Source organism: Phocoena sinus, chromosome 3, assembly GCF_008692025.1.
Source record: "Phocoena sinus isolate mPhoSin1 chromosome 3, mPhoSin1.pri, whole genome shotgun sequence".
In the NCBI taxonomy this organism is placed as follows: domain Eukaryota; kingdom Metazoa; phylum Chordata; class Mammalia; order Artiodactyla; family Phocoenidae; genus Phocoena; species Phocoena sinus.
The window spans coordinates 110,759,471-110,786,674 of NC_045765.1; the positions used below are offsets into that span (position 1 = coordinate 110,759,471).

At 40.1% G+C, this 27,204-nt stretch overlaps 1 protein-coding gene across 3 annotated transcripts in view; it reads left to right on the plus strand.

Annotated features, from left to right (window-relative positions):
• ARSB (arylsulfatase B) overlaps positions 1-27,204 on the plus strand; it is a 175,604-nt gene that overhangs the window by 112,005 nt on the left and 36,395 nt on the right. Inside the window, exon 7 of one of the 3 annotated variants that reach the window (XM_032626197.1) lies at positions 16,712-17,803. The exons of the other annotated variants lie outside the window; for them this stretch is intronic. Coding sequence (XP_032482088.1) covers positions 16,712-16,725 — 14 coding nt within the window. The 3' untranslated portion in view covers positions 16,726-17,803. Of the gene's footprint in view, positions 1-16,711; positions 17,804-27,204 lie in introns of those variants that run through there. 3 annotated transcript variants of the gene reach the window in all.

Below are 27,204 nucleotides of genomic sequence, written 5' to 3' on the forward strand. Positions count from 1 at the left end.
GCTGGGAAAACAGATCTCCTTGTGGCACTAACCTTGCTATTTCACACGTAACCTGACGCTGTGGATGATGGCAGCTTCTCTTTGTAAAGCTAATTATGGAAACCCGGTTGGTGCCTTGTAGTAATTACTTTTGAGGATGGTGGTGGGATGAGGGAGCAGGGTGTGGGGATAGGGCAGTGTAGCCTAGTGGAACATACAGAGTTCCGAGGTGTCAGAAAGACCTGAATTTGAATTCCAGCTTTGACTTATTTCCTGTGAGCCGGTGGATAAGTTCTTTGAGTTATCTGTTTTATCACCTATAAATTGGAGACAGTTATAGCTATCACCTGTAAATATGTCCAAACAATAACTAACAACCTATATCCTGCCTGCTGGATTGGAGGTGCAGTGTCTGCGCTTTTTATGTTATGTATTTCTGCAGTTTTATTTGTTAGTAATGAGCGCGCATTACTTCCATAATCGGGAATAAAGCCATAAAGATTTATTTCTAAAAACTAGCTTAGAGGGTTCTTATGAGATTGTAATATCTAGAAGGCTGCTGGTTTCTTAGTGAGTGGAGGTATGGGCCATACCAGAGTTCTTGGTCCCTACGCCCACCTGTCCTGGGTCAGAGAAGCTAGCGTGTGACAGCATTTGTCCTCAGCTATTAGCCCTGACACTCTGACTGCCTGAGTTCCATTCTTTCTCTCTGTCAAATATAGGACCTCATTTTACAGCTTGTCACAAAGTTAGCAGAATTTTGTGTCTTCTCTAGCTGCCAATACTTTTCTGTAGCAGCTCGTCAGATTTTCCTTGGTCTGGGTTGGTACATACCCTCAATCCCAGAGCCTAAACACAGATAACTTTTCTCCTTTTTAATTTTCAGAGGCTTTTATTCTGCCTCCTTCACTTTGGGGAGTACTAAATGGGTTTGGAAATGTGGCCTTTTTGATGCCGAAGGCAGTCCCACAAGTTTCGTTTCCCATCCGCCCCACTTCACACAGTGCATCTCAAGTAACATACATCAAACCTTCGCTGTTAACACTTGGTGCTGGCGTACTGGCTTTCGTCCTGAGAAAATAAATAAACCAAACCAAACCCACAGCACTTTAAAAACACTAATTAATCCTCACCACAGGCCTAGACTACACAGAAATGGCAAATCCCACTGCCCCAATTTTATGTTTGGAGAAATCAGGGTAAGCACCTTTTTGAAGGCTTCTCAGGACCAGATAACAGAAACTGACTTGAAGGGCTTGGGCTGGGCCTACCTCTGGGAGAAGGGCATCTGGCCATGTGGTTACTTGCCCAAAACCCCATTTACACATCAGCTTTTATTTCTTCCCCCAGGGTTACGATGATGCCAAATCCTCTCATTTCCAACTGACTGCTTATTTATTTGGTTACTTTTCTTTAATTCTGGTAGAGCTTAGAAATTTTAGCAATGGCTTCCAAGAGTAGCCTGACAATTCTAGTTTATTAGAAGGTCTATGCTGATTTTGATACTCAACACAGAAACAGACTACCGTCCAAATAGTCCCTTTCAGGTCCAGCCCCTGTGCCCACTCCACCCTCCACACTGGAGCCTTCTTTGTACCCAGGTCTCTTCAAGATTTGGGGATGTCCAGACTGTCTCCTTTCTCTCCCAGTCTGGACCAGACATCTTCCTACCTCAATTCCCCAGTCTTACAGCCTGTAAGGGTAAAGATATATACCGTTCTTGAAATTGTCAACCGTAAAATTCTAGAAAAACATAAAACCTCACTAAATTTTATGGGACAAATCGAGTGGAATTAAAGTGTATTAAGTCCACTTTCTAAATGTTGACTAATCTGGTCAGATTTTTTACGGGCTTTAGGGTGCTTATGTATAAGGCTGAAATTAAACTTTTTAAAACATTTCTGTGAAGTATGCTGCAGAAAGCTGAGGACATGGTCTGCCTTAAGTAACCCATAATGTAAGATGTTAGTAATCAGGCATTTATAGAATAAAATCTGCTACCACTGGCAGCAAATACCTAGAGAATAAATACATGGTCCGTGCTTCTGAAGAGCCCTTTTGAATCAGAGGAAAAATATATATGCCCATGAAATGGTATTAACACAATTATAAAATAAAGTAGCAACAAATGATAAGCGATAATACATCAAACACATAGGCATAAGGAGAAATGAAGAAATAATGAGAGGCATTTGGGGTGATTAAGGTAGACTTCCTCAGAATGTATAGTTTTAAATTTATTATTTCAACAACTTTGGTTTTATCTCTCTTGATTTTAATGTGAATGAAAGAAAATAATAGTTAACATTGTATTAATTTTCTATCAGTGCTGGACCAAATCACCATAAACTGAACGACCTAAACCAACAGAAATTTATCTAGGTTAAAATATGGATCTCAGGGGCTTCCCTGGTGGTGCAGTGGTTGAGAGTCCGCCTGCCGATGCAGGGGACACGGGTTCGTGCCCCGGTCCGGGAGGATCCCACATGCCGCGGAGTAGCTGGGCCCGTGAGCCATGGCCGCTGAGCCTGCGCGTCCGGAGCCTGTGCTCCACAACGGGAGAGGCCACAACAGTGAGAGGCCCGCGTAACGCAAAAAAAAAAAAAATATGGATCTCACCGGACAGAAATCCAGGGTGTCAGCAGGGCAGCATTCCTTTCCAGAGGCTCTAAGGGACAATCCATTTCCTTGCCTTTTCCAGCCTCGAGAGGCTGCCTGCCTTGCTGGGCACGCGGCCTCCTTCTTCCATCTTCTCCTTCTTCCATCTTCAAAACCAGCAGTGAAGAGTTGAGTCCTTCTCAGAGCACATCACTCCAGCCTTGCTTCCGTCATCACATCTCCTCCTCTGACCTCTTCCATCCATCTCTTCTACTTAAGAACTCTTGTGCTTACATTAGTCCCAGCTGGATAATCCAGAATACTCTCCCTATTTTAAGGTCACCTGATTAGCAACCTTAGCTCCATCTGCAGTGTGAATTCCCCTTTGCCATCTAACCTCACATACTCACAGGTTCTGGTCACTTGCTTACAGGTGATATCTTTGGGGGACCATTATTTTGTCTACCACAGATAACTACTCTGTTGCACTAGACTTGATGAAAAATACAAAGAGTTCTTATAATCGAGTTGAAGAGAAGAACAAAAACATATAAAAAGTTAAAAGGGAATCAAATACAGTTGAAGTCAACCGTGGTAGAGATGTTACCAGTTCTGCTTGATTAACTGCCAGGTCATTGCCCTAGAGTCTGAGAGCTGCTGTGCAAGGGTAGTTCGTGAAAGGAAGGGAGCCTTGCTCTGAACATGGTTGTAAGATTTCCTGAAGTGGAGATCAATCCCAGGACGAAGAAGTGTGTCAGTAAAAGGGTATGTGAGTAAAATTGTTCTGGGGGCAAAGGGAAGGCAGGAAAGAAGAGATACAAAAGTTAAATAAGGATAGGGTGTTAGACAAAGGAAATTAGCCTTGATCCTGTTTGCAGTGGGAAGCTCCCTGTTTGTTTTTTACACAAATAATACATGGGAGGATATTTGTTTAGAAATTTTGAAAAATATAGAAACACTCAGGGATAAATGTAAAAATCACTCTAATTCCACTATCCTGCCACCCCAAAGAAAGCATTGTTAATATTAATGTTTGGTGTGCTTTTCTCTTCTCTCTCTCTCTCTCCCCTCCACACCCTCACTCACAGACTGACATACACATACGCACACATTCTTACAGAATGCAGATCATCTGATATATTATTTCATTACCTAACTTTTTTTCCTTTTTTAATATTATCATTTTATTTTTTTAAACATCTTTATTGGAGTATAATTGCTTTACAATGGTGTGTTAGTTTCTGCTTTATAACAAAGTGAATCAGCTATACATATACATATATCCCCATATCTCTTCCCTCTCGCATCTCCCTACCACCCTCCCTATCCCACCCCTCTAGGCGGTCACAAAGCACCGAGCTGATCTCCCTGTGCTATGTGCCTGTTTCCCACTAGCTATCGGTTTTATATTTAGTAGTGTATATATGTCCATGCCACTCTCTCACTTTCTCCCAGGTAACACTTCCCCCTCCCCACGTCCTCAAGTCCATTCTCTACTAGGTCTGCATCTTTATTCCCATCCTGCCCCTAGGTTCTTCATGACCTTTTTTTTTTTTTTGTATTCCATATATATGTGTTAGCATACTGTATTTGTTTTTCTCTTTCTGAGTTACTTCGCTCTGTATGACAGATTCTAGGTCCATCCACCTCACTACAAATAACTCAATTTCATTTCCTTTTATGGCTGACTAGTATTCCATTGTACGTATGTGCCACATCTTCTTCATTCATCTGTCAATGGACACTTAGGTTGCTTCCATGTACGACTATTGTAAATAGACGTGCAATGAACATTGTGGTACATGACTCTTTTTGAGTTATGGTTTTCTCAGGGTATATGCCCAGGAGTGGGATTGCTAGGTCGTATGGTAGTTCTATTTTTAGTTTTTTAAGGAACCTCCATACTGTTCTCCACAGTGGCTGTATCAATTTACATTCCCACCAACAGTGCAACAGGGTTCCCTTTTCTCCACACCCTCTCCAGCATTTAGTGTTTGTAGATTTTTTGATGATGGCCATTCTGACTGGTGTGAGGTGATACCTCATTGTAGTTTTGATTTGCATTTCTCTCATGATTAGTGATGTTGAGCATTCTTTCATGTGTTTGTTGGCAATCTGTATATCTTCTCTGGAGAAATGTCTATTTAGGTCTTCTGCCCATTTTTGGATTGGGTTGTTTGTTTTTTTGATATTGACCTGCATGAGCTGCTTATAAATTTTGGAGATTAATCCTTTGTTAGTTGCTTCATTTGCAAATATTTTCTCCCATTCTGAGGGTTGCCTTATCATCTTGTTTATGTTTCCTTTGCTGTGCAAAAGCTTTTAAGTTTTATGAGGTCCCATTTGTTTATTTTTGTTTTTATTTCCATTACTCTAGGAGGTGGATCAAAAAAGATCTTGCTGTAATTTATGTCAAAGAGTGTTCTTCTTAAGTTTTCCTCTAAGAATTTTATAGTGTCCAGTCTTACATTTAGGTCTCTAATCCATTTTGAATTTATTTTTTGTATGGTGTTAGGGAGTGTTCTAATTCATTCTTTTACATGTACCTGTCCAGTTTTCCCAGCACCACTTATTGAAGAGGCTGTCTTTTCTTCACTGTATATCCTTGCCTCCTTTGTCATAGATTAGTTGACCATATGTGCATGGGTTTATCTCTGGGCTTTCTATCCTGTCCCATTGATCTATGTTTCTGTTTTTGTGCCAGTACCATATTGTCTTGATAACTGTAGCTTTGTAGTATAGTCTGAAGTTAGGGAGTCTGATTCCTCCAGCTCCATTTTTTCCCCTTAAGACTGCTATGGCTATTCAGGGTCTTTTGTATCTCCATACACATGTTAAGTTTTTTTTTCTAGTTCTGTAAAAAAATGCCATTGGTAATTTGATAGGGATTGCATTGAATCTGTAGATTGCTTTGGGTAGTTTAGTCATTTTCACAATATTGATTCTTCCACTGTAGTTTTGATTTGTATTTCTCTAATGATTAATGATGTTGAGCATTCTTTCATGTGTTTGTTGGCAGTCTGTATATCTTCTTTGGAGAAATGTCTATTTAGGCCTTCTGCCCATTTTTGGATTGGGTTGTTTGTTTTTTTTGTTATTGAGCTGCATGAGCTGCTTGTAAATTTTGGAGATTAATCCTTTGTCAGTTGCTTCATTTTCAAATATTTTCTCCCATTCTGAGGGTTGTCTTTTGGTCTTGTTTATGGTTTCCTTTGCTGTGCAAAAGCTTTGAAGTTTCATTAGGTCCCATTTGTTTATTTTTGTTTTTATTTCCATTTCTCTAGGAGGTGAGTCATAAAGGATCTTGCTGTGATTTATGTCATAGAATGTTCTACCTATGTTTTCCTCTAAGAGTTTGATAGTTTCTGGCCTTACATTTAGGTCTTTAATCTATTTTGAGCTTAATTTGTGTATGGTGTTAGGGAGTGTTCTAATCTCATACTTTTACATGTACCTGTCCAGTTTTCCCAGCACCAGTTATTGAAGAGACTGTCCTTTCTCCACTGTACATTCCTGCCTCCTTTATCAAAGATAAGGTGACCATATGTGCGTGGGTTTATTTCTGGGCTTTCTATCCTGTTCCATTGATCTATATTTCTGTTTTTGTGCCAGTACCATATTGTCTCGATAACTGTAGCTTTGTAATATAGTCTGAAGTCAGGGAGTCTGATTCCTCCAGCTCCAGTTTTTTCCCTCAAGACTGCTATGGCTATTCGGGGTCTTTTGTGTCTCCATACAAATGTTAAGTTTTTTTTTCTAGTTCTGTAAAAAATGCCATTGGTAATTTGATAGGGATTGCATTGAATCTGTAGATTGCTTTGGGTAGTTTAGTCATTTTCACAATATTGATTCTTCCAATCCAGGAACCTGCTATATCTCTCCATCTGTTTGTATCAACTTTAATTTCTTTCATCAGTGTCTTATAGTTTTCTGCATACAGGTCTTTTGTCTCCCTAGGTAGGTTTATTCCTAGGTATATTATTCTTTTTCTTGGAGTGGTAAATGGGAGTGTTTCCTTAATTTCTCTTTCAGATTTTTCATCTTTTGTGTATAGGAATGCAAGAGATTTCTGTGCATTAATTTTGTATCCTGCAGCTTTACCAAATTCATTGATTAGCTCTAGTAGTTTTCTGGTGGCATCTTTAGGATTCTCTATGTATAGTATCATGTCATGTGCAAACAGTGACAGTTTTACTTCTTCTTTTCCAATTTGTATTCCTTTTATTTCCGTTTCTTCTCTGATTGCCGTGGCTAGGACTTCCAAAACTATGTTGAATAATAGTGGTGAGAGTGGACATCCTTGTCTTGTTCCTGATCTTAGAGGAATGGTTTCAGTTTTTCACCATTGAGAATGATGTTTGCTGTGGATTTGTCGTATATGGCCTTTATTATGTCGAGGTGGGTTCCCTCTATGCCCACTTTCTGGAGAGTTTTTATCATAAATGGGTGTTGAATTTTGTCAAAAGCTCTTTCTGGATCTATTGAGATGATCGTATGGTTTTTCTTCTTCAATGTGTTAACGTGGTGTATCACATTGATTGATTTGGGAATATTGAAGAATCCTTGCACCCCTGGGATAAATCCCACTTGATCAATGTGTATGATCCGTTTAATGTGTTGCTGGATTCTGTTTGCTAGTATGTTGTTGAGGATTTTTACATCTATATTCATCAGTGATATTGGTCTATAATTTTCTTTTTTTGTAGTATATTTGTCTGGTTTTGGTATCAGGGTGATGGTGGCCTCATAGAATGAGTTTGGGAGTGTTCCTTCCTCTGCAATTTTTTGGAAGACTTTGAGAAGGATGGGTGTTAGCTCTTCTCTAAATGTTTGATAGAATTCACCTGTGTAGCCATCTGATCCTGGACTTTTGTTTGCTGGAAGATTTTTAATCACAGTTTCAATTTCATTACTTGCGATTGGTCTGTTCATATTTTCTATTTCTTTCTGGTTCAGTCTTGGAAGAATTTGTCCATTTCTTCCAGGTTGTCCATTTTATTGGCATAGAGTTGCTTGTAGTAGTCTGTTAGGATGGTTTGTATTTCTGCAGTGTCTGTTGTAACTTCTCCTTTTTCATTTCTAATTTTATTGATTTGAGTCCTCTCTTTTTCTTGATGAGTCTGGCTAAAGGCTTATCAATTTTGTTTATTCTCAAAGAACCAGCTTTTAGTTTTATTGATCTTTGCTATTGTTTTCTTTGTTTCTGTTTCATTTATTTCTGCTCCGATCTTTATGATTTCTTTCCTTCTGCTAACTTTGGGTTTTGTTTGTTCTTCTTTTTCTAGTTCCTTTAGTGTAAGGTTAGATTGTTTATTTGAGATTTTTCTTGTTTCTTGAGGTAGGCTTCCATAGCTATAAACTTCCCTCATAGAACTGCTTTTGCCACATCCCATAGGTTTTCGATCATCGTGTTTTCATTGTAATTTGTCTTTAGCTACTTTTTGATTTCCGCTTTGATTTCTTCAATGATCTCTTGGTTGTTTAGTAACATATTGTTTAGCCTCTATATGTCTATGTTTTTAACATTTTTTTCCCTGTAATTGATTTCTAATGTCATAACATTGTGGTCAGAAAAGATGCTTGATATGATTTCGATTTTCTTAAATTTGCTGTGATTTGATTTGTGACCCAAGATGTGATCTATCCTGGAGGATGTTCTGTGTGCACTTGAGAAGAAAGTGTAATCTGCTGTTTTTGGATGGAATGTCGTATAAATATCAAGTAAATCTAGCTATTGTGTCATTTAAAGCTTGTGTTTCCTTATTAATTTTCTGTTTGGTTGATCTGCGCATTGGTGTAAGTGAGGTGTTAAAGTCCTCCACTATTATTTTGTTACTGTTGATTTCCTCTTTTATAGCTGTTAGCTGTTGCCTTATGTATTGAGGTGCTTCTATGTTGGGTGCATATATATTTATAATTGTTATATCTTCTTTCTGGATTGATCCCTTGATCATTATGTAGTGTCCTTCCTTGTCTCTTGTAACATTCTTTATTTTAAAGTCTATTTTATCTGATATGAGTATTGCTAGTCCAGCTCTCTTTTGATATCCATTTGTATGGAATATCGTTTTCCATCTCCTCACTTTCAGTCTGTATAAATCCCTAGGTCTGAAGTGGGTCTCTTGTAGACAGCATATATATGGGTCTTGTTTTTGTATCCATTCAGCAAGACTGTGTCTTTTGGTTGGAGCACTTAATCCATTCACGTTTAACGTAATTATCAATATGTATGTTCCTATGACCATGTTCTTAATTGTTATGGGTTTGTTTTTGTAGGTCCTTTTCTTCTCTAGTGTTTCCCACTTAGAGAAGTTCCTTTAGCATTTGTTGTACAGCTGGTTTGGTGGTGCTGAATTGTCTTAGCTTTTGCTTGTCTGATTTGATTTCTCCATCGAATCTGAATGAGATCCTTGCTGGGTAGAGTAATCTTGGTTGTAGTTTCTTCCCTTTCATCACTTTAAATATATCATGCCACTCTCTTCTGGCTTGTAGAGTTTCTGCTGAGAAATCAGCTGTTAACCTTGTGAGAGTTCCCTTGTATGTTATTTGTTGTTTTTCCCTTGTCGCTTTCAATAATTTTTCTTTTTCTTTAATTTTTGTCAGTTTGATTACTATGTGTCTCGATGTGTTTCTCCTTGGGTTTTTCCTGCCTGGGACTCTCTGAGCTTCCTGGACTTGGGTGGCTATTTCCTTTCCTATGTTAGGGAAGTTTTCGGCTATAATCTCTTCAAATATTTTCTTGGGTCCTTTCTCTCTCTCTCCTCCTTCCGGGACCCCTATAATGCAAATGTCGGTGAGTTTAATGTTTTTCCAGAGGTCTCTTAGGCTGTGTTCATTTCCTTTCATTCTTTTTCTTTATTCTGTCCGTGGCAGTGAATTCCACCATTCTGTCTTCCAGGTCACTTATCCGTTCTTCTGCCTCAGTTTTTCTGCTATTGATTCCTTCTAGTGTATTTTTCATTTCAGTTCTTGTAATGTTCATCTCTGTTTGTTTGTTCTTTAATTCTTCTAGGTGTTTGTTCTTTAATTTTTCTAGGTCTTTGTTAAACATTTCTTGCGTTTTCTCGATCCTTGCCTCCATTCTTTTTTCGAGGTCCTGGATCATCTTCACTCTCATTATTCTGAATTCTTTTTCTGGAAGGTTGCCTATCTCCACTTCATTTAGTTGTTTTTCTGGGGTTTTATCTTGTTCCTTCATCTGGTACATAGTGCTCTGCCTTTTCATCTTGTCTATCTTTCTGTGAATGTGGTTTTTGTTCCACAGGCTGCAGGATTGTAGTTCTTCTTGCGTCTGCTGTCTTCCCTCTGGTGGATGAGGCTATCTAAGAGGCTTATGCAAGTTTCCTGATGGGGGGGACTGGTGATGGGTAGAGCTGACTGTTGCTCTGGTGGGCAGAGCTCAGTAAAACTTTAATCTGCTTGTCTGCTGATTGGTGGGGCTGGGTTCCCTCCTTGTTGGTTGTTTGGCCTGAGGTGACCCAACACTGGAGCCTACCCAGCTCTTTGGTGGGGCTAATGGCGGTTTCTGGGAGGGCTCACGCCAAGGAGTACTTCCCAGAACTTCTGCTCCCGGTGTCCTTGTCCCTGTGGTGAGCCACAGCCACCCCCCTACCTCTGCAGGAGACCCTCCAACACTAGTAGGTAGGTCTGGTTCAGTGTCCTGTGGGGTCACTGCTCCTTCCCCTGGGTCCCGATGTGCACAGTACTTTGTGGGTGCCCTCCAAGAGCAGAGTCTCTGTTTCCCCTAGTCCTGTCGAAGTCCTGCAATCAAATCCCACTAGCCTTTAAAGTCTGATTATCTAGGAATTCCTCCTCAGGTTTGGAAGCGTGACGTGGGGCTCAGAACCTTCACTCCAATGGGTGGACTTCTGTGGTATAAGTCTTCTCCAATTTGTGAGTCACCCACCCACCAGTTATGGGATTTGATTTTATTATGATTGTGCCCCTCCTACCTTCTCATTGTGGCTTCTCCTTTGTCTTTGGACGTAGGGTATCTTTTCTGGTGAGTTCCAGTGTCTTCCTGTTAATGATTGTTCAGCAGTTAGTTGTGATTCCATTGCTCTCGCAAGAGGGAGTAAGCGCACGTCCTTCTACTCCACCGTCTTGAACGAATCTGCTATGTTTACTCTTTTAGTAACTTTCAAGTATACAATACAGTATTGTTATCTATATTCACCATACTATACTTTAGGTCCCCAGAACTTTTGAATCTTATAATTGGAAGTTTGTACCTTTCAACCACCATTCCCATTTCTCCTACTTGGTTGGAAGCAGCAGTCCTCACCTTATAAGTTTCAAGGTTAATTTCTTTTTTAAAAATTTTTATTTATTTATTTTAATTTTATTTATTTTTTGGGTGTGTTGGGTCTTCATTGCTATGTGCAGGCTTTCTCTAGTTGAGGCTAGCAGGGGCTACTGTTGGTTGCAGTGCGCAGGTTTCTCATTGCAATGGCTTTTCTTGTTGTGGAGCACAGGCTCGAGGCATGGGGGTTCAGTAGTTGCAGCACACAGGCTCAGTAGTTGTGGCACGTGGGCTCAGTAGTTGTGGTTCACGGGCTTAGTTGCTCTGCGGCATGTGGGATCTTCCCGGACCAGGGCTAGAACCCATGCCCCCTGCATTGTCCGGTGGATTCTTAACCATTGCACCACCAGGGAAGTCCCAAGGTTAATTTCTTAACATCACCAATGCATTTGAATGTTTTTCTTTTAAAAATAAACTTATATAGCTTGTTTTGCTGTTTTTGGAGGGAGGGTCTATTGAGATTTGTAGTTCACCATACTGCCAGAAATGAACATTTACTATGAGGCATCAGTTAGAGAACTATTTTTTTTTCAGTTAATATTTTCAGCATCGTGTATTGAATTATTCATTCTTGTTCACTGTCTTAGTTTTGATTCACAAAAACGTAGAACATGCGACAAAGACTTGAATGTAGTCAGTTTACTTGGGAAGTAATCCCAGGGTGCAGGAGTGAAGAACAAATTTAATTTTATGTAAATTACTTATAGATTTCAATGTTTGCTTCCTTTTACTATAACTAATTTTATCTTGAGATAGAAATTTCATTTTGATTCTTTTTTTGGTTGGTTTAGGTACATCTTTGAATTATCTTCTTTCAATGGAAATTTCATGGGTGGTGTGCCTTGAATATTTGAGAATCTTTCTGTTACTTTCATGCATAATGACAACTTTGTTGGGTAAATAATTCCAAGGTCACAATTTTTCCCTTCACAATTCTTTAGACATTGCTGATGGTCTCTGAAGTTTATTATTACAGAAAAGTAACCTCAGTACACCCTAATAGCCTTGCTTTGCAGGTATCCAGTTTTTCTCCCTCTGCCTAGATAATTATAGTGTTGTGTCTTTGGTACTGATAGTTAAAAATATTTATATTACCAGTGTAGTTTGGATTTAGTTCATCAGCGTTTCCTGGTACACAGTGAGCACTGCACAAGTCAGGGTTTGTTTGTTTGTTTGTTTTAAACCCCAGGGAGGTTTTTATCTGATCTGTCTTTGGATTTTATCTCTGTTAAATGTACTCTGGTCTTTTGGGCAGTAACACAACTTACATGTGTGTTAGATAAATTTTTCCTTCATATATATGTTTTTTCACTTCTCATTTTTATGTCTTTGCCCTTTTCCCGTATAGTCTGGGGTGAGTTCCACTTTGCTGATTTTATTTTATTTTTTCACAGATCTCATTCTACTTCTCTTTTATGCTTCCAGTGGCTTTTCAAAATGTAAGATGGCAATTATCTTTCCTCACTGCCTTTCTATAGGCTTCCCAGCTCTTCTTATTAAGAAAAAATTACCAGATTTATTGTTATATATTTTGCTTCTTCCTTCACAGAGTTAATATTTCACTTGATTGTATGAAGTACACAAAATTGATGGTGACAGCTTCCTCTTTCTCTAAATAGTTTTCAGGTATGCCGTGCCTCTGCCTCCAGTGGTATGTTCATCTCCTTTTATGTTGTGAAATAGTTTCATATTTCTGTAGATTTTAATATGTTCCATGTTGGCATTGTTTTGTTACTGAGTGTAAATTAGCTGGTTTTTGCTAAAAATGGCATAGATGGATTATCTTTGGGTTCCATCTCTGTATGTTGTTGGAATAATCTCAACTGTAAAAACAGAAGAACTAGTTTACATGAGGTATAGAGAACTAGTTCAGTGATCTAATAGCCAGTGGCTGAGGAGGAGTGGTCTGGTGCACTGAGCCATCCTAATAAGGGAAAATAATCTGTAGGTGATCTCTTTGTATTTGATGTAGCCATTGATGTGGAGTCAGTTTTATGGTCATTTCTCATCTACCCAGATTCTGTTCCAGGTATGCAGGTTCCTCTCCTTGTGCTACTGTACCCCATATTAGGATGGACCCCCTGCATGCAATCTTCCCATCTAGTGTTCTAGAGATGCTCTTGGGCATCCTGGCATAGGTGATTTCTAATACTCTTGACCCATAGTAATCAAAGAGGTTCTCACTTGGAGGCTTCCATTCTGTTCTTCTGACCTGCCCTGATTTCCAAGTTAGAAATGTTTGTTAAAGTCTACTAGTGTGTCTCTTACTTATCTCCTGGGGCACTGGACTATTTTCTCAGGAAAGGAGCTGTCAGCCAGCTTTAACTCCTCCCTTGAAAATGTGAGGGGTGTTAGATACCTGTGCTAGTTGCCCCCTTTCCTAAATGTGTCTACATAAGCAGTTTTGAACAGGGTACACACATGATTTAAGTAAGGGAATTGAGAGAAAGCACATGAAAGAAAATAAAGAAAAGAAACGAATGTTGACAATGCTCTGTGTTCTAGGCTCTCTCTAGGCACCCTCCCTCCCCTCCCCCATACCTGCATTTCTTTTCTTTAGAGTGCATATCACCACCTGGCATAATTATGTTTTAAATACTTATTTGTTTATCATCTACCTCTCCCATTAAAATATAAATTCCACAAGGGCAGACAATTTTGTCTTTTGTATTCATAACTGTCCCGAAGTGTCTAGAGCAGTGGCACAACAAAAAGCAGTGGTCAAATACATGTCCTTCTTTATTTAAAAACAAGTGGAAAGGGCTTCCCTGGTGGCGCAGTGGTTGAGAGTCCGCCTGCCGATGCAGGGGACGCAGGTTCGTGCTCCGATCCAGGAAGATTCCGCATGCCACGGAGCGGCTAGGCCCGTGAGCCATGGCCGCTGGGCCTGCGTGTCTGGAGCCTGTGGTCCACAACAGGAGAGGCCACAACAGTGAGAGGCCTGCGTACCACACACACACACACACACACACACACACAAAAACAAGTGGAAAAAGGAAAGATTTGGGAAAGATTTAAATATCTTGTAAAAAGAGATTATATAGATATCAGAGTACTTGATTTGTAATAGCTAATGTTTGTTCATAAAGTAAGACAAAAACCTTAGATTTGGCTTAATTGATGGTAAATAAGAGTCTGACAGTATAATTTATAATGACTTAAACAGGAAGTCACGATTATTTTGACCACTTAGAAAAAATTCGTTTCAGTGCCTTTCTTCACTCCTTCCAGATTATAATTTGGTACTTACCTGACTTTTATTCTTTTCTCAAAAGAGAAAATAAGAATAAAAGAGGAAAGAGAAAGAAACTCAGCTCAAGTTCCACCCTCCTTTATAATCATTTGCCTGAGGTGTAAGAATTATTTGAAGATATATATTTCATTTAAAGAAAGTCGAGGGTTAGATTTTTGTTATTTCTTGGACAAGTTAGAATGTAGTACCTGATTTCTGTTAATAACTAATGTTTAAAAATTTTAATGTTAAGAGACAGAAAAATCTAAACTTCTCTCTTTTTTCTAATTTCAACCACATTTTCAAATTTATGTGAGGTTAGTTTTCTTAATCTTTCTACAAGTTATAAAGGGTCACATTTATTCTTCATTGAGCACAATACATTCTTTTAAAATGAAAATATTGACAGTGGAAGCCAAACTAGAAAAGAATGGAAAAAAATGTACATAAATCACCAGACACTTGGAAGAGCATGTAAGCAAATCTAAGAACTACATGTTTTTCATATTTTATATTTTCCCTTTAAAGAAATTCACTTTCCAAATTGTTGATGGTTTGGCAGCTCCAAGGATGACATCAGCTCTTCCATTGTGCAGTATCTGCTTTCTTTTAGATAACTTGATGGCACTTCATCAAGTTTTGTGTTAAGGTTGAATTAAAAACCAACTGGGTTATAATTCAAAAAGAGTCATGTACCACAATGTTCATTGCAGCTCTATTTACAATAGCCAGGACATGGAAGCAACCTAAGTGTCCATGGACAGATGAATGGATAAAGAAGATGTAGCACATATATGCAATGGAATATTACTCAGCCATAAAAAGAAATGAAATTGAGTTATTTGTAGTGAGGTGGATGGACCTAGAGTCTGTCATACAGAGTGAAGTAAATCAGAAAAAGGAAAACAAATACCATATGCTAACATATATATGGAATTTAAAAAAAAAAAAAAAGGTTCTGAAGAACCTAGGGGCAGAACAGGAATAAAGACGCAGATGTAGAGAATGGACTTGAGGACACGGGGAGGGGGAAGGGTAAACTGGGATGAAGTGAGAGTGGCATGGACATGTATACACTACCAAACGTAAAATAGATAGCTAGTGGGAAGCAGCTGCATAGCACAGGGAGATCAGCTTGGTGCTTTGTGACCACCTAGAGGGGTGAGATAGGGAGGGTGGGAGGGAGTCGCAAGAGGGAGGAGATATGGGATTATATGTATATGTATAGCTGATTTACCCTGTTATAAAGCAGAAACTAACACAGCATTGTAAAGCAATTATACTCCAATAAAGATGTTAAAAAAACAACAACAACTGGGTTTGAGTTTAAATTCCCCCAACTGCTAAACCAAACATATTCTTGAGCTTAGGCCTGCTTGTAAACCAAACATATTCTTGAGCTTAGGCCTGCTTGTAAACCAAACATGTTCTTGAGCTTAGGCCTGCTTGTAAGCACTCTTGAAAACTTATATTGCACATAAGCTGCTTTATTTCTAGAAGCAGAAGTAAGCAAGTGAGAGAAAAACACACTCCTTAAAGTTCCCGATCGTATCCGTCAAAATGCTCTGTATTATCAGTGGAGTACTCCAGTCGTTCAGATGTTTTCACACCAAGCATCCTCTTTTCTCTCATTTAATCTGACCCCAAATCAAAAGGATAATCGTCTTGGCATTGTTTTCCCACCTCAGAAAATCACAGATAGTTTACCTGAACTATAGTCTCTCTCCGCAGTCAGGGTTAGCTTCTGACCATCAATGAGGTGGCGATGAAAAGATTCAACTAGAAATTAGGTTGTTAATGGGGAAGAAAAACGGCCTGTGAACAGTACTAACAACTTTCCTGCATCGCCTAAGAAGTCATCTGTGACACTTGCATTCCAAAAGTCGGGTCTGTTACCGGAGTCTAAACCAGTGCTTCTGAAACTTGAATGAGTACGTGGGGATCACTCAGTTCAGCTGGGCTGGGCTGGGGCCTGAATTCAGTGGTTCTAACAAGATCTCAGGTGGTGCCAATGCTGCTGCTTCTCTGACCATCCTTTGCATAGCCTGTCCCTAGGCTAGGAAGGACTTTTACCGGATTTGAAGTTCAAGATTTACATTTTAAAATATTTGCATGAATATTTAAGACTAATTAAATATTGTCGTGAGATATGCAGTTAAAGACAGATACGAGACCTTAAATCTTAGAACTGTTTTATAGGTCTTTATAAATTTCCCCCCAAGTTCCTATTTAGCCTAGTTGGAGAGCAATTTACATTGTTCTTCTCATTATCCAAATGCCAAATTGTTTTCTGATCCTAAAGTAATCTGGTGTTTGTTGAAAAAAATTCAGAATATATTCAAGCCATTGAGGCATGAAGATTTTAGAACTTATCTCAGAAACTTGGCTCCTTTTCCCCTTTGTTCCTGATGTTTTCATTCTGTCAACATTCAGGAAGAAAACCCAAGTTTCCCAAAAATGGTAGTAAACTGAGCATATACCACCCAGGAAGTGGTTCCCAAGTGAAGAATGGGGTAGCCAACTTCTTTCACCCAAATTCTCTGAGACCCTGCCTTGGTTGTGGGTTCTGACTCCTTCTAGGTATTGCTCTGATCTTGCAGACTATTGGGGATGAGTACGGAGAAACTCCAGTGAACCCCCAGAGAGACCATGTGGAGAAACTCGGTGGCTAAGGGTGCTGTGTGGAAAAGAAGATGCCCCGTGCTCGTGCCTTTGTAAATGACTGAGAGGTTACTCTGGTGTGGGTTTGGACATGCATGCCTCCATGTGGCTGGTCAAAGCAGGGGCTGGGAACCCTGTCACTCTGTCACTCTGCCTCCAAGGAACACAGAGCATCCTCACCTAGTGTCGTCGTGTGAGCTTGTCATGCATCCTGGACTCAGCAGGTTCGTTTTCTCTTACCACCTCTCAAAATTAAAAACATAGACATGTCTATAATTTCAGAGCATCTGAAAAGCATATCATCACTTACCACATTTAGAGGGAAAAATGGTAGAATCTGATGTTCCTATCATATTGTGAAGAAGAAAACCTATGCTTTTTTTTTCCCCATGAGCTGATGCCTTTGTTTGGCTCATCCTAAGAGGACTCAGTATAGTTTTTCTTTAAAGTGTTTAGAGATGAGAAACAAAACATCATATGAAAACAAACGTTTCTCATATTTAAGAGAAAAAACACAGAATATAAAATTTTATATCCAGTATCATCTCAATTGTACATGAAATATAGGCATCAAAATAGGATTAGAAGGAATACGCCAAAATGTTATGATGGCCCACTAGCTTTGGAGAGTGGAATTATGGATGATTTTTATTATCTTTCTCATTCTGTTCAGTATAGGCCAAATTTTTTTACAAGTTATACTAATACTTTTGCAATTAAAAAAAAAAAAAGGAACAAAGGAAAAGGAAACAAAGCAACACTGTGATCAGGCTGACAGTCCCTGAGCCTATACCTCCTCGCACCAAACACGCCTAAATCTCTGTTCTGGGACTTGGATCTGTAGTTAATTGTTTGATGTTTCTACGTGGTATAGATCTGTGTACTGCCTTGGTGACAGGAATAAATTAGAATGTCTCTGTAAAGACCAAATTCATCAATTTTCCAAAATCTGTATTTGATTAATTCTACAAAGGTCCCGGTCAAAGTTATTCCTCAAACTTTATTATTTTAATAAAGAAGCCCAAAGTTTCCATGTGTGTCAGGAAATTCATTATCACTGTAAAATAGCAAAAGGTCACAAAATGTCTCCTTCCACAATCAAATAGCATATAAGAAAAATTTCTTTTTCTCAACAATTCATTACCCCAGCAGAACCAAGAGAAACCTCTGACATTTGCTTCAGGGGAAATAAATGTTCCATAGATCATGGAGAAAAATGACAAACAAATTAATGAAAAACAAATACACTCCTGCAGTATCCCCAGCCATGCCAGACCAAACACAAGTCAAAGTCAGCTTTTATTCTCAGGTCTTTCCAACTCGGAAGAGTGACAGTTTCCATAATGGCAACAGCACTTTACTTACAGAAAGCTGTACACACACCAAAGAAACGCAAATTAAAGAAACACGCGGTGGAAAAACAGAGAGAGAAATTCTATCATTTCATGCATATTTAACTGTAGTGGGAAAGTCATTGCTGGCAAAGCATTATTGAAATCTTAAGCTAATAAGTGGAAGCATTCTAGAAGTTACCCCCCCCATAATGCTTTATACAAAATTGGAACTTGACCGAAGTCAGCAGTGCTCAATTTTCCCACATCCTAAAAATTCCTTCCTTTAATTCTGCCTCATTCTAGCCAACTTTCTCTTCATCTTTAAACTTTGTCAAGGAGTCGCGTGCATGTACTTTCTCCATATCTTCTATTTCCATTCATTTACAAACTATTTAATTTTAACACAAAGTGTATTTTCATTTTTTTAAAAGCACAAGGCAGTACAAATAAAGTCAAAATTTACTGTGACCTCTCCAGCCCCAGGGCCCTCCCCAGACATGACCACTGCTAGCAGTTTTGTCCTTCTAGACCACTGAAGATGTACGTACTTATATAATATGAATTTATGGAATTATGTATGTGTGTATATATAGTACTTTTTTACGTAAATGGTATCATAAAATGTACTTCTCTGCCACATTTTTTTTTTTTTTTTTGGTACCCAATGATCTACCTTGGAGATCTTTCCAGGCCAGTACGTATAAAACAGTGGTCTTCAAATGGGGGCAATTTCTAGAGACAGTTTTGATGGTCACAGCCTGAGCGGAGATGCTCCAGGCATCTGGTAGGTAGAGGCCAGGGATGCTGCTAGACATCCTACAATACACAGGCAGCCCCCAAAACAAAGAATTATTCACCCCAAATGTCAATAACGCCGAGGTCGCAAAACGCTGATATGAATCTACTTTATTCTTTTAACTGCTGTATAATATTCTGTAGTTTCTTTCACCAGTCATGTACCAATGTACATTCAGATGAATTTTTTAAAACACGCTTATTTGTGCCCATTAGTGAGTGTTTGTTCCATTTACTTTTTACCCGACTGCAATCTGCCTTCTCCCTCAAACACCCTCTAGGTCACCAGTAGCCTCCTAATTTCTAAATCCATTGGCTCCTTTTCGGGATGAGGTGACTTGGCCTTTCCGTGACATTCATCTGGGCTCATCTCCCTTCTCCTGGAAGCATGCCGGCTGCCCTCCAGGCACCGTGCTAGCCCCTGGGGATGTGAAGATGGACTGAGAAGGTCCCTGCCCTGGAGACCCTCTGGTCTAGGGGACAAGCACATACACCAGCTGCACAAAGTGAGACACGCCCTAATCAGGGTATATGCTGAGTTTGCTGAGTGACTGAATAAGTGATTAGATAAAGTGTCAAAGATTTTAAAGGACAATAGAAAATGTTTTCCCTTCACGGTTCTGAATTTACTGCATATTTGATCTTCATGACTGCTTCTTCCACCACATAGATTTAAAAAAATAAATCAGGAAAAATGCTTTCCTCACATGTTCCCACCACCACTCTTTTTTTTCTGCTTTGAAACAGCAACTGCATTGTTTCACACTTGCTCTACAGGGGATGCACTTGGCCTTGGCCAAGGCAGAGAAAAGATCAAATTAGAGAGCAAGCCGGCTTGCTGCTGGACCAGGCGGGAAATGAGATTGGCTCGCCCTCCCCTGCATCTGGAGCCTCCTTCCTCCCCGCTCCCCACTTCGTGCTTTGCACCTCCTGGAGCTGTAAGCCCTTCCCTCCTGTGAGGGGTCTCCGGGAGTGGGCTGAGTGCAGCTGCCGCCTGGTCCTTGTTTCTCTGGATCAAGGAACCTTAAGCCCCTACCTGAAAACTGACAGCAAAGCAAAGCTCCACTATAAATCCAGTTCAGTGCTCAAAGTGGACTCCTTAAGCAAGGACTGAATGGTCCCTGGGCAGACCCTGAGAGGTACAAAGATAAAGGGGACCTGGCCCTGCCCCAAGGAGCTGGAGGGAGCTGTGGGTGAAGAGCATGTATAAACAGCCGCTTAGAATGCAAGGCAGAAATATAGTTAGCCCTAAAGAGAGGACTGAGCCAAGTTGCTTAAGGAGAAAGAGGGGACTAGTTATGATAGGGGATCAAGCAAGGCACTTGAAAATCATTTCCCCTGTCTCTTAGAAATACAAGCAGCTTTGTTTGATGAATTCTTTCGATTTAAACAAGGGAGGTAGGATTCCAGAAAGAAGGGATGAAGTGTCGTCCAGAGAACTAGATTCTAGAGTGCCGGTCTGCCCAGCGCCATGTAGTTTGGGTAAGGCCCCTGAACCTTAGACGTGGGAGTTTTTAATCTCAGATATTTATCTCAAGACTCAATAAAAACATCCAGGATGGTGGCTGTCTTTGCCCCAAATACTCAAGTCTAAGAAGCCCTGGTGGTATGTCAAGGATCTTACTTTGACTCATTTCCATTCAAGACCATTTTATGCAAGTCACATTATCTAATTCTTAAAGGCACATCCACTGCATTGCTCCAGATCTGTGTAGATCTGTAGACCACTACAAGAGGACAGAGGTGACTTTTTTTTTTTAACTTGAAAACATTGCAAAGGGACAATGAAGTTTTTAAAAGATCCATGTCCAAAAGCATCTTCATGGATAGCTTGGAGGCATCCTCTTTTGCCTCCCCCATTTTAACTTACCCCATCCCAGTCATGGTGGGGTTTTTTTGTCTTTCTGTTCCACAAAAGTTATTATTCAGATGTTGGTCTTGGTCGTTTGCCAACCAATTTTTAAATAAAAGGCACTGCGCATAATTTGCAAAAAAAAAAGTTCTATATTTGTATTTCTAATTAATTGCTTAGGTTGAAGCCGTGTGGGGTCCTGGGTGCATAAAGGACAGAGCTGGAGCACAGAGACTTTCACTGTAAAGGACAGGCCCAGCTAGACAGCAGGAAGAATGGAAGATTTGACAGATGTGCAGGTTTGGGGAGGGCAGCGCTAAGAGGGGAGAGAATGAAGTAGTTGGTCGAGTGGGTCAGTGAACAAGGACAACAATAATAAGAACCAGAGCTGGAGTTTGTTTTTGGCCTATGAATGCCCATTCTTTAACTCCCCAAGTAGAGAAGTAAGTGAAGTAGAGTCGGGAGGCATGTGGAGCACTGCTCCAGACACTCCCAGAGGGCTGCTGGGTTCACTTCCTGTTGCTGTGTAACAAATGACCACAAATTTCCCAGCTTCAAACAACACCCATTTATCATCTTCCAGTTCTCAGGGTCAGAGGTCTGGGCAGGCTCAACTGGGTTCTCTGTTTAGGGACTCGCCAGGCTGCAGTCCAGGTGTGGGTCAGGCTGGGCTCGCACCTGGAGGCTCTGGGGAAGAATTGTTGGCAGAATTAGGTTGCTTGTAGTTGTAGGACTGAGGTCCCTGTTCTCCCCACAGGGCTGTTCCCAGCTTCTAGAGCCCGTTCTCACCTCTTTGCCCTGTTACCCCAGAGCCAGAAAGAATCTTCCTCTTGTCAAATCCCTCTCAGGTCTGGAATGTCTGATGTCTCTTCTGCTGTGAGTCAGAGAAATGTCTTTTTAAAAGGCTTGTGATTAGGTTAAGCTGCCCAGATAATCTTCCTATCTTGAGGTCACTGATTCGTAACCTTCATCACATCTGCAGAGTACCTTTTGCCACGTAAGTCGCATAATCACAGGAGTAACACCAGGGAGTGAAGGTCATGGGGCTGAGAATTCAGCCAACCACAGCTGCCCAGGGTGTGGTTCCATCTGACTTTGAAATGACACCTGGAGATCCAGGACCTAGGGCCCCGAAAACCCGTGACTGAGGGTGGTGGTGGGGAATGGTGAGCGACACAAGGAAGGAAATATCCTCCAGGAGCCAAACAGAGAAGGACTTTTGGAGGCAGAATCAGAGGAGGAATTCAGCTCCTTTCATCAATAAGCATTTTTGCTGAGAAGTTTCTTTGCGAGGCACTGTTAAGCATTAGAATAATGAAGGAGAATGTGGGGTCCCTGTCATTTAGGAGTCCACAGGCTAGTGAGATTATGAGATATCTCCTAGACTGGATATGCTGTCCTGATCAAATTTGTACACTGAGAAATCTACATATCTTCAGGAAAGTACTTTTATATATTTTACAGACCTCCCTGAGTACCTGCTGCTATTGCAGCCACCACCAACTTTCTACTCAAGGGGGGGTAACTCAGACCCTGAGAAGCAGGGACTTCAGAACCAAGGTTGTGGTTCTGAAAGGGACCTCAAGACCTCAGAGGGCTCCAGCAGAAGTGGCAGCAGAGGTAGGGACCAGAAGCTTCACATTATAGGGAAAGGGCCTTCATGGAGAAGAACAAGAGGCTACCTTGCTCAGATCAACCATAAACTACCGAAGATGGATCATTCCCTATATTATTTCAAAACATCTTCAGAGATAAGAATTCCTCAGTCTCCTTCATAAGGCTAAGTTCTTTACCTTTTCCCAACCTGTAAATTCTTTTCCCTTTGTTCATTCCTCTGTGGAAATAAAAAGCAAGTGCTTCATGCTAGTTTCACAATAATATGTTATGCAGCTTTCTTCTGAGCATTCAAATGAATAATGTTTGGAACTTTCCTTATTACTTAATAGCATCTGGACCTGAGCAAAAAGAGTAAAGTCAGGTAAAAATGGAGCTCTAGAAAAACTCTCTTCAGGAAAATGTGGGAACAAGGATAGCAGGCTCAGATGCTTTCCTCCCCCTTTTTTGACAGGCTGCCATGCACAGTTTCTCAGGTTGCTGACTGCACAAGGGCACAGCCTGTCCTCCATCTGCCAAGTTATGCTTCCTGGCACAGAAAGGGTGTCTTGTTCTAATTTGAATAACGTACTCTGTAAACTTGTAGAGCCCTGTTCTTTGCACCTGCTCTCTCCTTATCTTGAGCTTGTGAGTCACAGTGAAATGGATGAAAGGTAATCAATCTCTTGGACAAAAAGCAGGGAAGGAGCATTGGAGACAAGAAGGAAAGCCATGGAAAAAATCCTTAGGGAAAGGTAATAGGGAAAGGCAAAGAGGGGAAAGGGAGGTGACCATAAGACCTCCTAATTAGAAGTTTAGGAAACATGGTTTGCCCTGTTCAGCGACCATAATACTAGAAAATAAGCATTTTCTTTAACACTTCATGTTCAGTCAACTTCATGAAAAGATAATTGCATTGTGATTAAGCTTATAGACATAAAATTAAGCCTAATGCCTTTAATTTCACACTTTTTTTGTTTGTTTGTTTTTGCTGTTGGCGTTTTGGTTTGGTTTGGTTTAGTATGGGGTTTGGGGTGCCTTTGTATATTCAACAGATATTTCTTGGTACTGATTATGTTCACAGCACTCTCCTAGTTCTTATATGTATTCTTTGTATATAGTGGTCCTCAATCTTTAGAGTGCATAAAAATCACCGGGGCAGCATGTTAAAAATGTAGCTTCCTGGGCCTCCTCTCCAATATAGCTGCAGGATCTCTGAAGCTATGGTGTGGTCAAACGCTCAGGCAGTTCTAGTGATACAAGGATAACACTGACAAAGGTTGCTGTAGGGATGGAAAGAGTATAACCCAGAGTTCCTTGTCCACAAAGAGCATGTAATGAGTCAGGGAAATAAAATGTAGATATATTTCAGTGGATGCTGAAGAGCTAGATGAGTAATAGAGAAGACAGATAATAGGGAGATGTTATATGGGGAGAAGAAGAATATTCCTAAATAGAGTTCTCAGGAGACTTCAGGAAAGAGATTGGATTTCAACTGGGCTTTTAAAGGAGGGGAGAAGCCATTTCAGGTGGGGAAAACAGATGAATAAAGGCACTGCGATTTCATGCAGTGACAGACAGCTCAAAGCAACTTAGGGGACACGGTATCTCCTCATTGCATTGTTGGTGATCCCTCTTGAACCACAACCTCATCCTTCTTCCTTATGAGGTTGCTTTTAAGAATCCTGCATAAGATTATACCCCAATAAAGATGTTTAAAAAAAAAAAAAAAAAAAAAAAAAAAAAAAAGAATCCTGCATAAGAAGCTGCACATGTACATCTAAAGAGAGATTAATCAGAATAAAAACTCAGACATAGAGAATGGACTTGAGGACACGGGGAGGGGGAAGGGGAAGCTGGGACGAAGTGAGAGAGTAGCATTGACATATATACCCTACCAAATGTGAAATAGATAGCTAGTGGGAAGCAGCCGCATAGCACAGGGAGATCAGCTCGGTGCTTTGTGACCACCTAGAGGGGTAGAATAGGGAGGGTGGGAGGGAGACGCAAGAGGGAAGAGATATGGGGATATATGTATACATATAGCTGATTCACTTTGTTTTACAGCAGAAACTAACACAACATTGTAAAGCAATTAAACTCCAATAAAGATGTTTAAGAAAAAAAAGAAATTAATCAGTGTTTAAATATATGCATGAATTATGTATAATTACAGCCTGATTTGTTTAAGTGTCTCTAATGTTGAAAAACAATATGGATTCCAAATGGCATCTGATTATTAAATTCAGATGCCAGAGCCTTTCATTAACAATGAACTTTTTATTCCGTGTACTTCGTTTGTTCTTTATATGTTCCTTCAGAAGTGGCAGGGCTACAGACATCTCAAACTATACTGCCAATCAGTGAAAAAAAGGAAGTGGTCACACAATTAGATGTGAAGACACGCTATCAACCTTTTGCAATGTGGAGACTTTGTTTATTCCTACAACCCATATTTGGAGTTCATTCTTTTTAAATGGATTCTAAAATACCAAGTGTTGTTACTGAAGAGTGTTTGATACTTTTTTTTTTTTTTTTGCGGTACACGGGCCTCTCACTGTTGTGGCCTCTCCCGTTGTGGAGCACAGGCTCCGGACGCGCAGGCTCAGCGGCCATGGCTCACGGGCCCAGCCGCTCTGCGGCATGTGGGATCTTCCCGATCTGGGGCATGAACCCGTGTCCCCTGCATCGGCAGGCGGACTCCCAACCACCGCACCACCAGGGAAGCCCCGAGTGTTTGATACTTGTGTTTTATAATTCTTTCTCACTCAAGTAATTTTGAATATCAGAACACAATTTCAGAAAATATATTTAGTAAAATCAGAAGGAAACAAAGAGCGCCCTCTCTTTTGCTGATACAATAAATACAAAATGAGAAAAATAGGTATTTGTATAGTATTGCATGACTATTATTTAGAGTACAAATCATTGGTATGGCTTTTTTAAAGTGATAAATAAATGTTGTGTGGCTTCTGCTAGAGACTATATCTAAAGTTTAATATGTATAACCGCATGGATAGAAAAACTATTAGTGGAAATACATTTATTTATTCTTTAGATGTACACTCGTAATTTGTAACCTTTTTTTTATCACCATCATCAATTATATTCATGTGTGCCCAGGACAATTCTGAGCCTTCTAAGCTGCAGCTAATGCTATGTTGTATGAGTGATATTTTGTGTGTGTGTGTGTGTGTGTGTGTGTGTATTTGAAAAAAACTGTTCCTGTGGCTTTGCTTCTAGAATGTGACTATATCAAATATTTGGGATTACTTTAATCATATTAGGATTAATTTCTACCAAATTGATTTTGACTGTTATATTGCCATTCCCAATCTAGTACATATATATGTGTATGCATATGTGTGTGTGTGTGTGTGTGTGTGTATATATATATATATTTTTTTTTTTTTTTTTTTTAACACGTAGATCATATTTGAAGTTTCCTTGAACAACTTTCCCAGCCTGGTTTCACATTGGTTATTCATTAAGGAGTTGATCTTCTCTCTCTTCTCCTCCTCACTGTAAATACTTTTCTACTTTTCTCTCAGGCCAGGTGGGTGCCCCCCAGAACACTATGCTTTCCTTCCTGGCTTGCTGCCTGTGCTCTTGTCTGTGATTCTTCTGTGCACTTCCCAGGACCTAGCAGACAGCAGAGCACTTGTCTACTGCTCTGTAAATTCTGACCCGTGCCTCGAGTCGGGCAGCCTTTGAGCCCTTTCCCATCTCCAAATTGATGAGCTTGTGGATCCCAATATGTAGACACACACGCATAGGCCCCTGGTGTACTCTTTCCTGCTCACAAGGATGTGGCACTTTTTCTAATTGCTTGAACAATTAAGTGGATCCCAGTTCACATCTTCCAGGCAGTACTTGGCCAAAACTTCTGAATATTTAATCTCTGGTGCAGGTTTAGTTCAGTTGGCTGATATCCTTCCAGTTTAAAAAAAAATTGTGGATGAAGTGTGAATACACTGTTAGGTTTTTCATCTGCATTAATAATTAGTATTTTCCAGATATTAAGTTTCTGCTTTTTATATTGCGTTTTTAGGGACATAGCACGGTCAAGAGTCTGTACTCATTGCTTCACACAATATGCAGTTCCTGAGATAACTATATAATTCCGAATGTTGATACACCCATAAGAGAGTTTGCTTTTCCTTCTCACACATCTGTTTTGCTTTATGCAAGAGAAATTTCTCATGCCAGAATGACTTTCAGTGGATATAGGCAATCTGCTTTATGTTGAGCTTCTGCAATTCACAGATGCAAATGTTTAAAAAGCAGTGAAGTTAACATAGTTATTTCTTCATCTGAAACGTTGCCAGTCACTACTTTTGTCCTTAAAAAAAATCTTATTGTGTTATAAACCCATTGTGTGTAATTCTTATAGCCTTGCCTCGGAATTCTCATATAAGAACTGAATTAACTCTTTAGTGGCCTCCTAGGATGAATTTCAAGGTCCCACTAGTTTATATTGCTAGTTTCACTGTGTCTTCTTGATAGAACTTGGGTTCTTAGGGAGGGAATAAGGGATGCAGTTTCATTACCCAGAATAGAATCCCACTAACCAAAAGAGCCACCCCTAAAAGTTTAGCCTTATCAATGTGTGCCCTCCATTATTAAATCAACAAATACGGATACCCGTTGCCTCACTCTGCGAGGAAGTGTGGGCAAGGCAAAAATATATGGATGCCAACCTCAGGAAATGTGCAGTCTAGCTGGACAGATGAAACCTAAAATAACAACGGCTGGCAGTGCATGCTAAGTGTCAACTATCCTTCTGCTTCTGTGCTCTTGCTGCCCTGCAAGAAGAGAGAGCCCTCAGCTTCTCACACCCACACATCCAGACACTTGC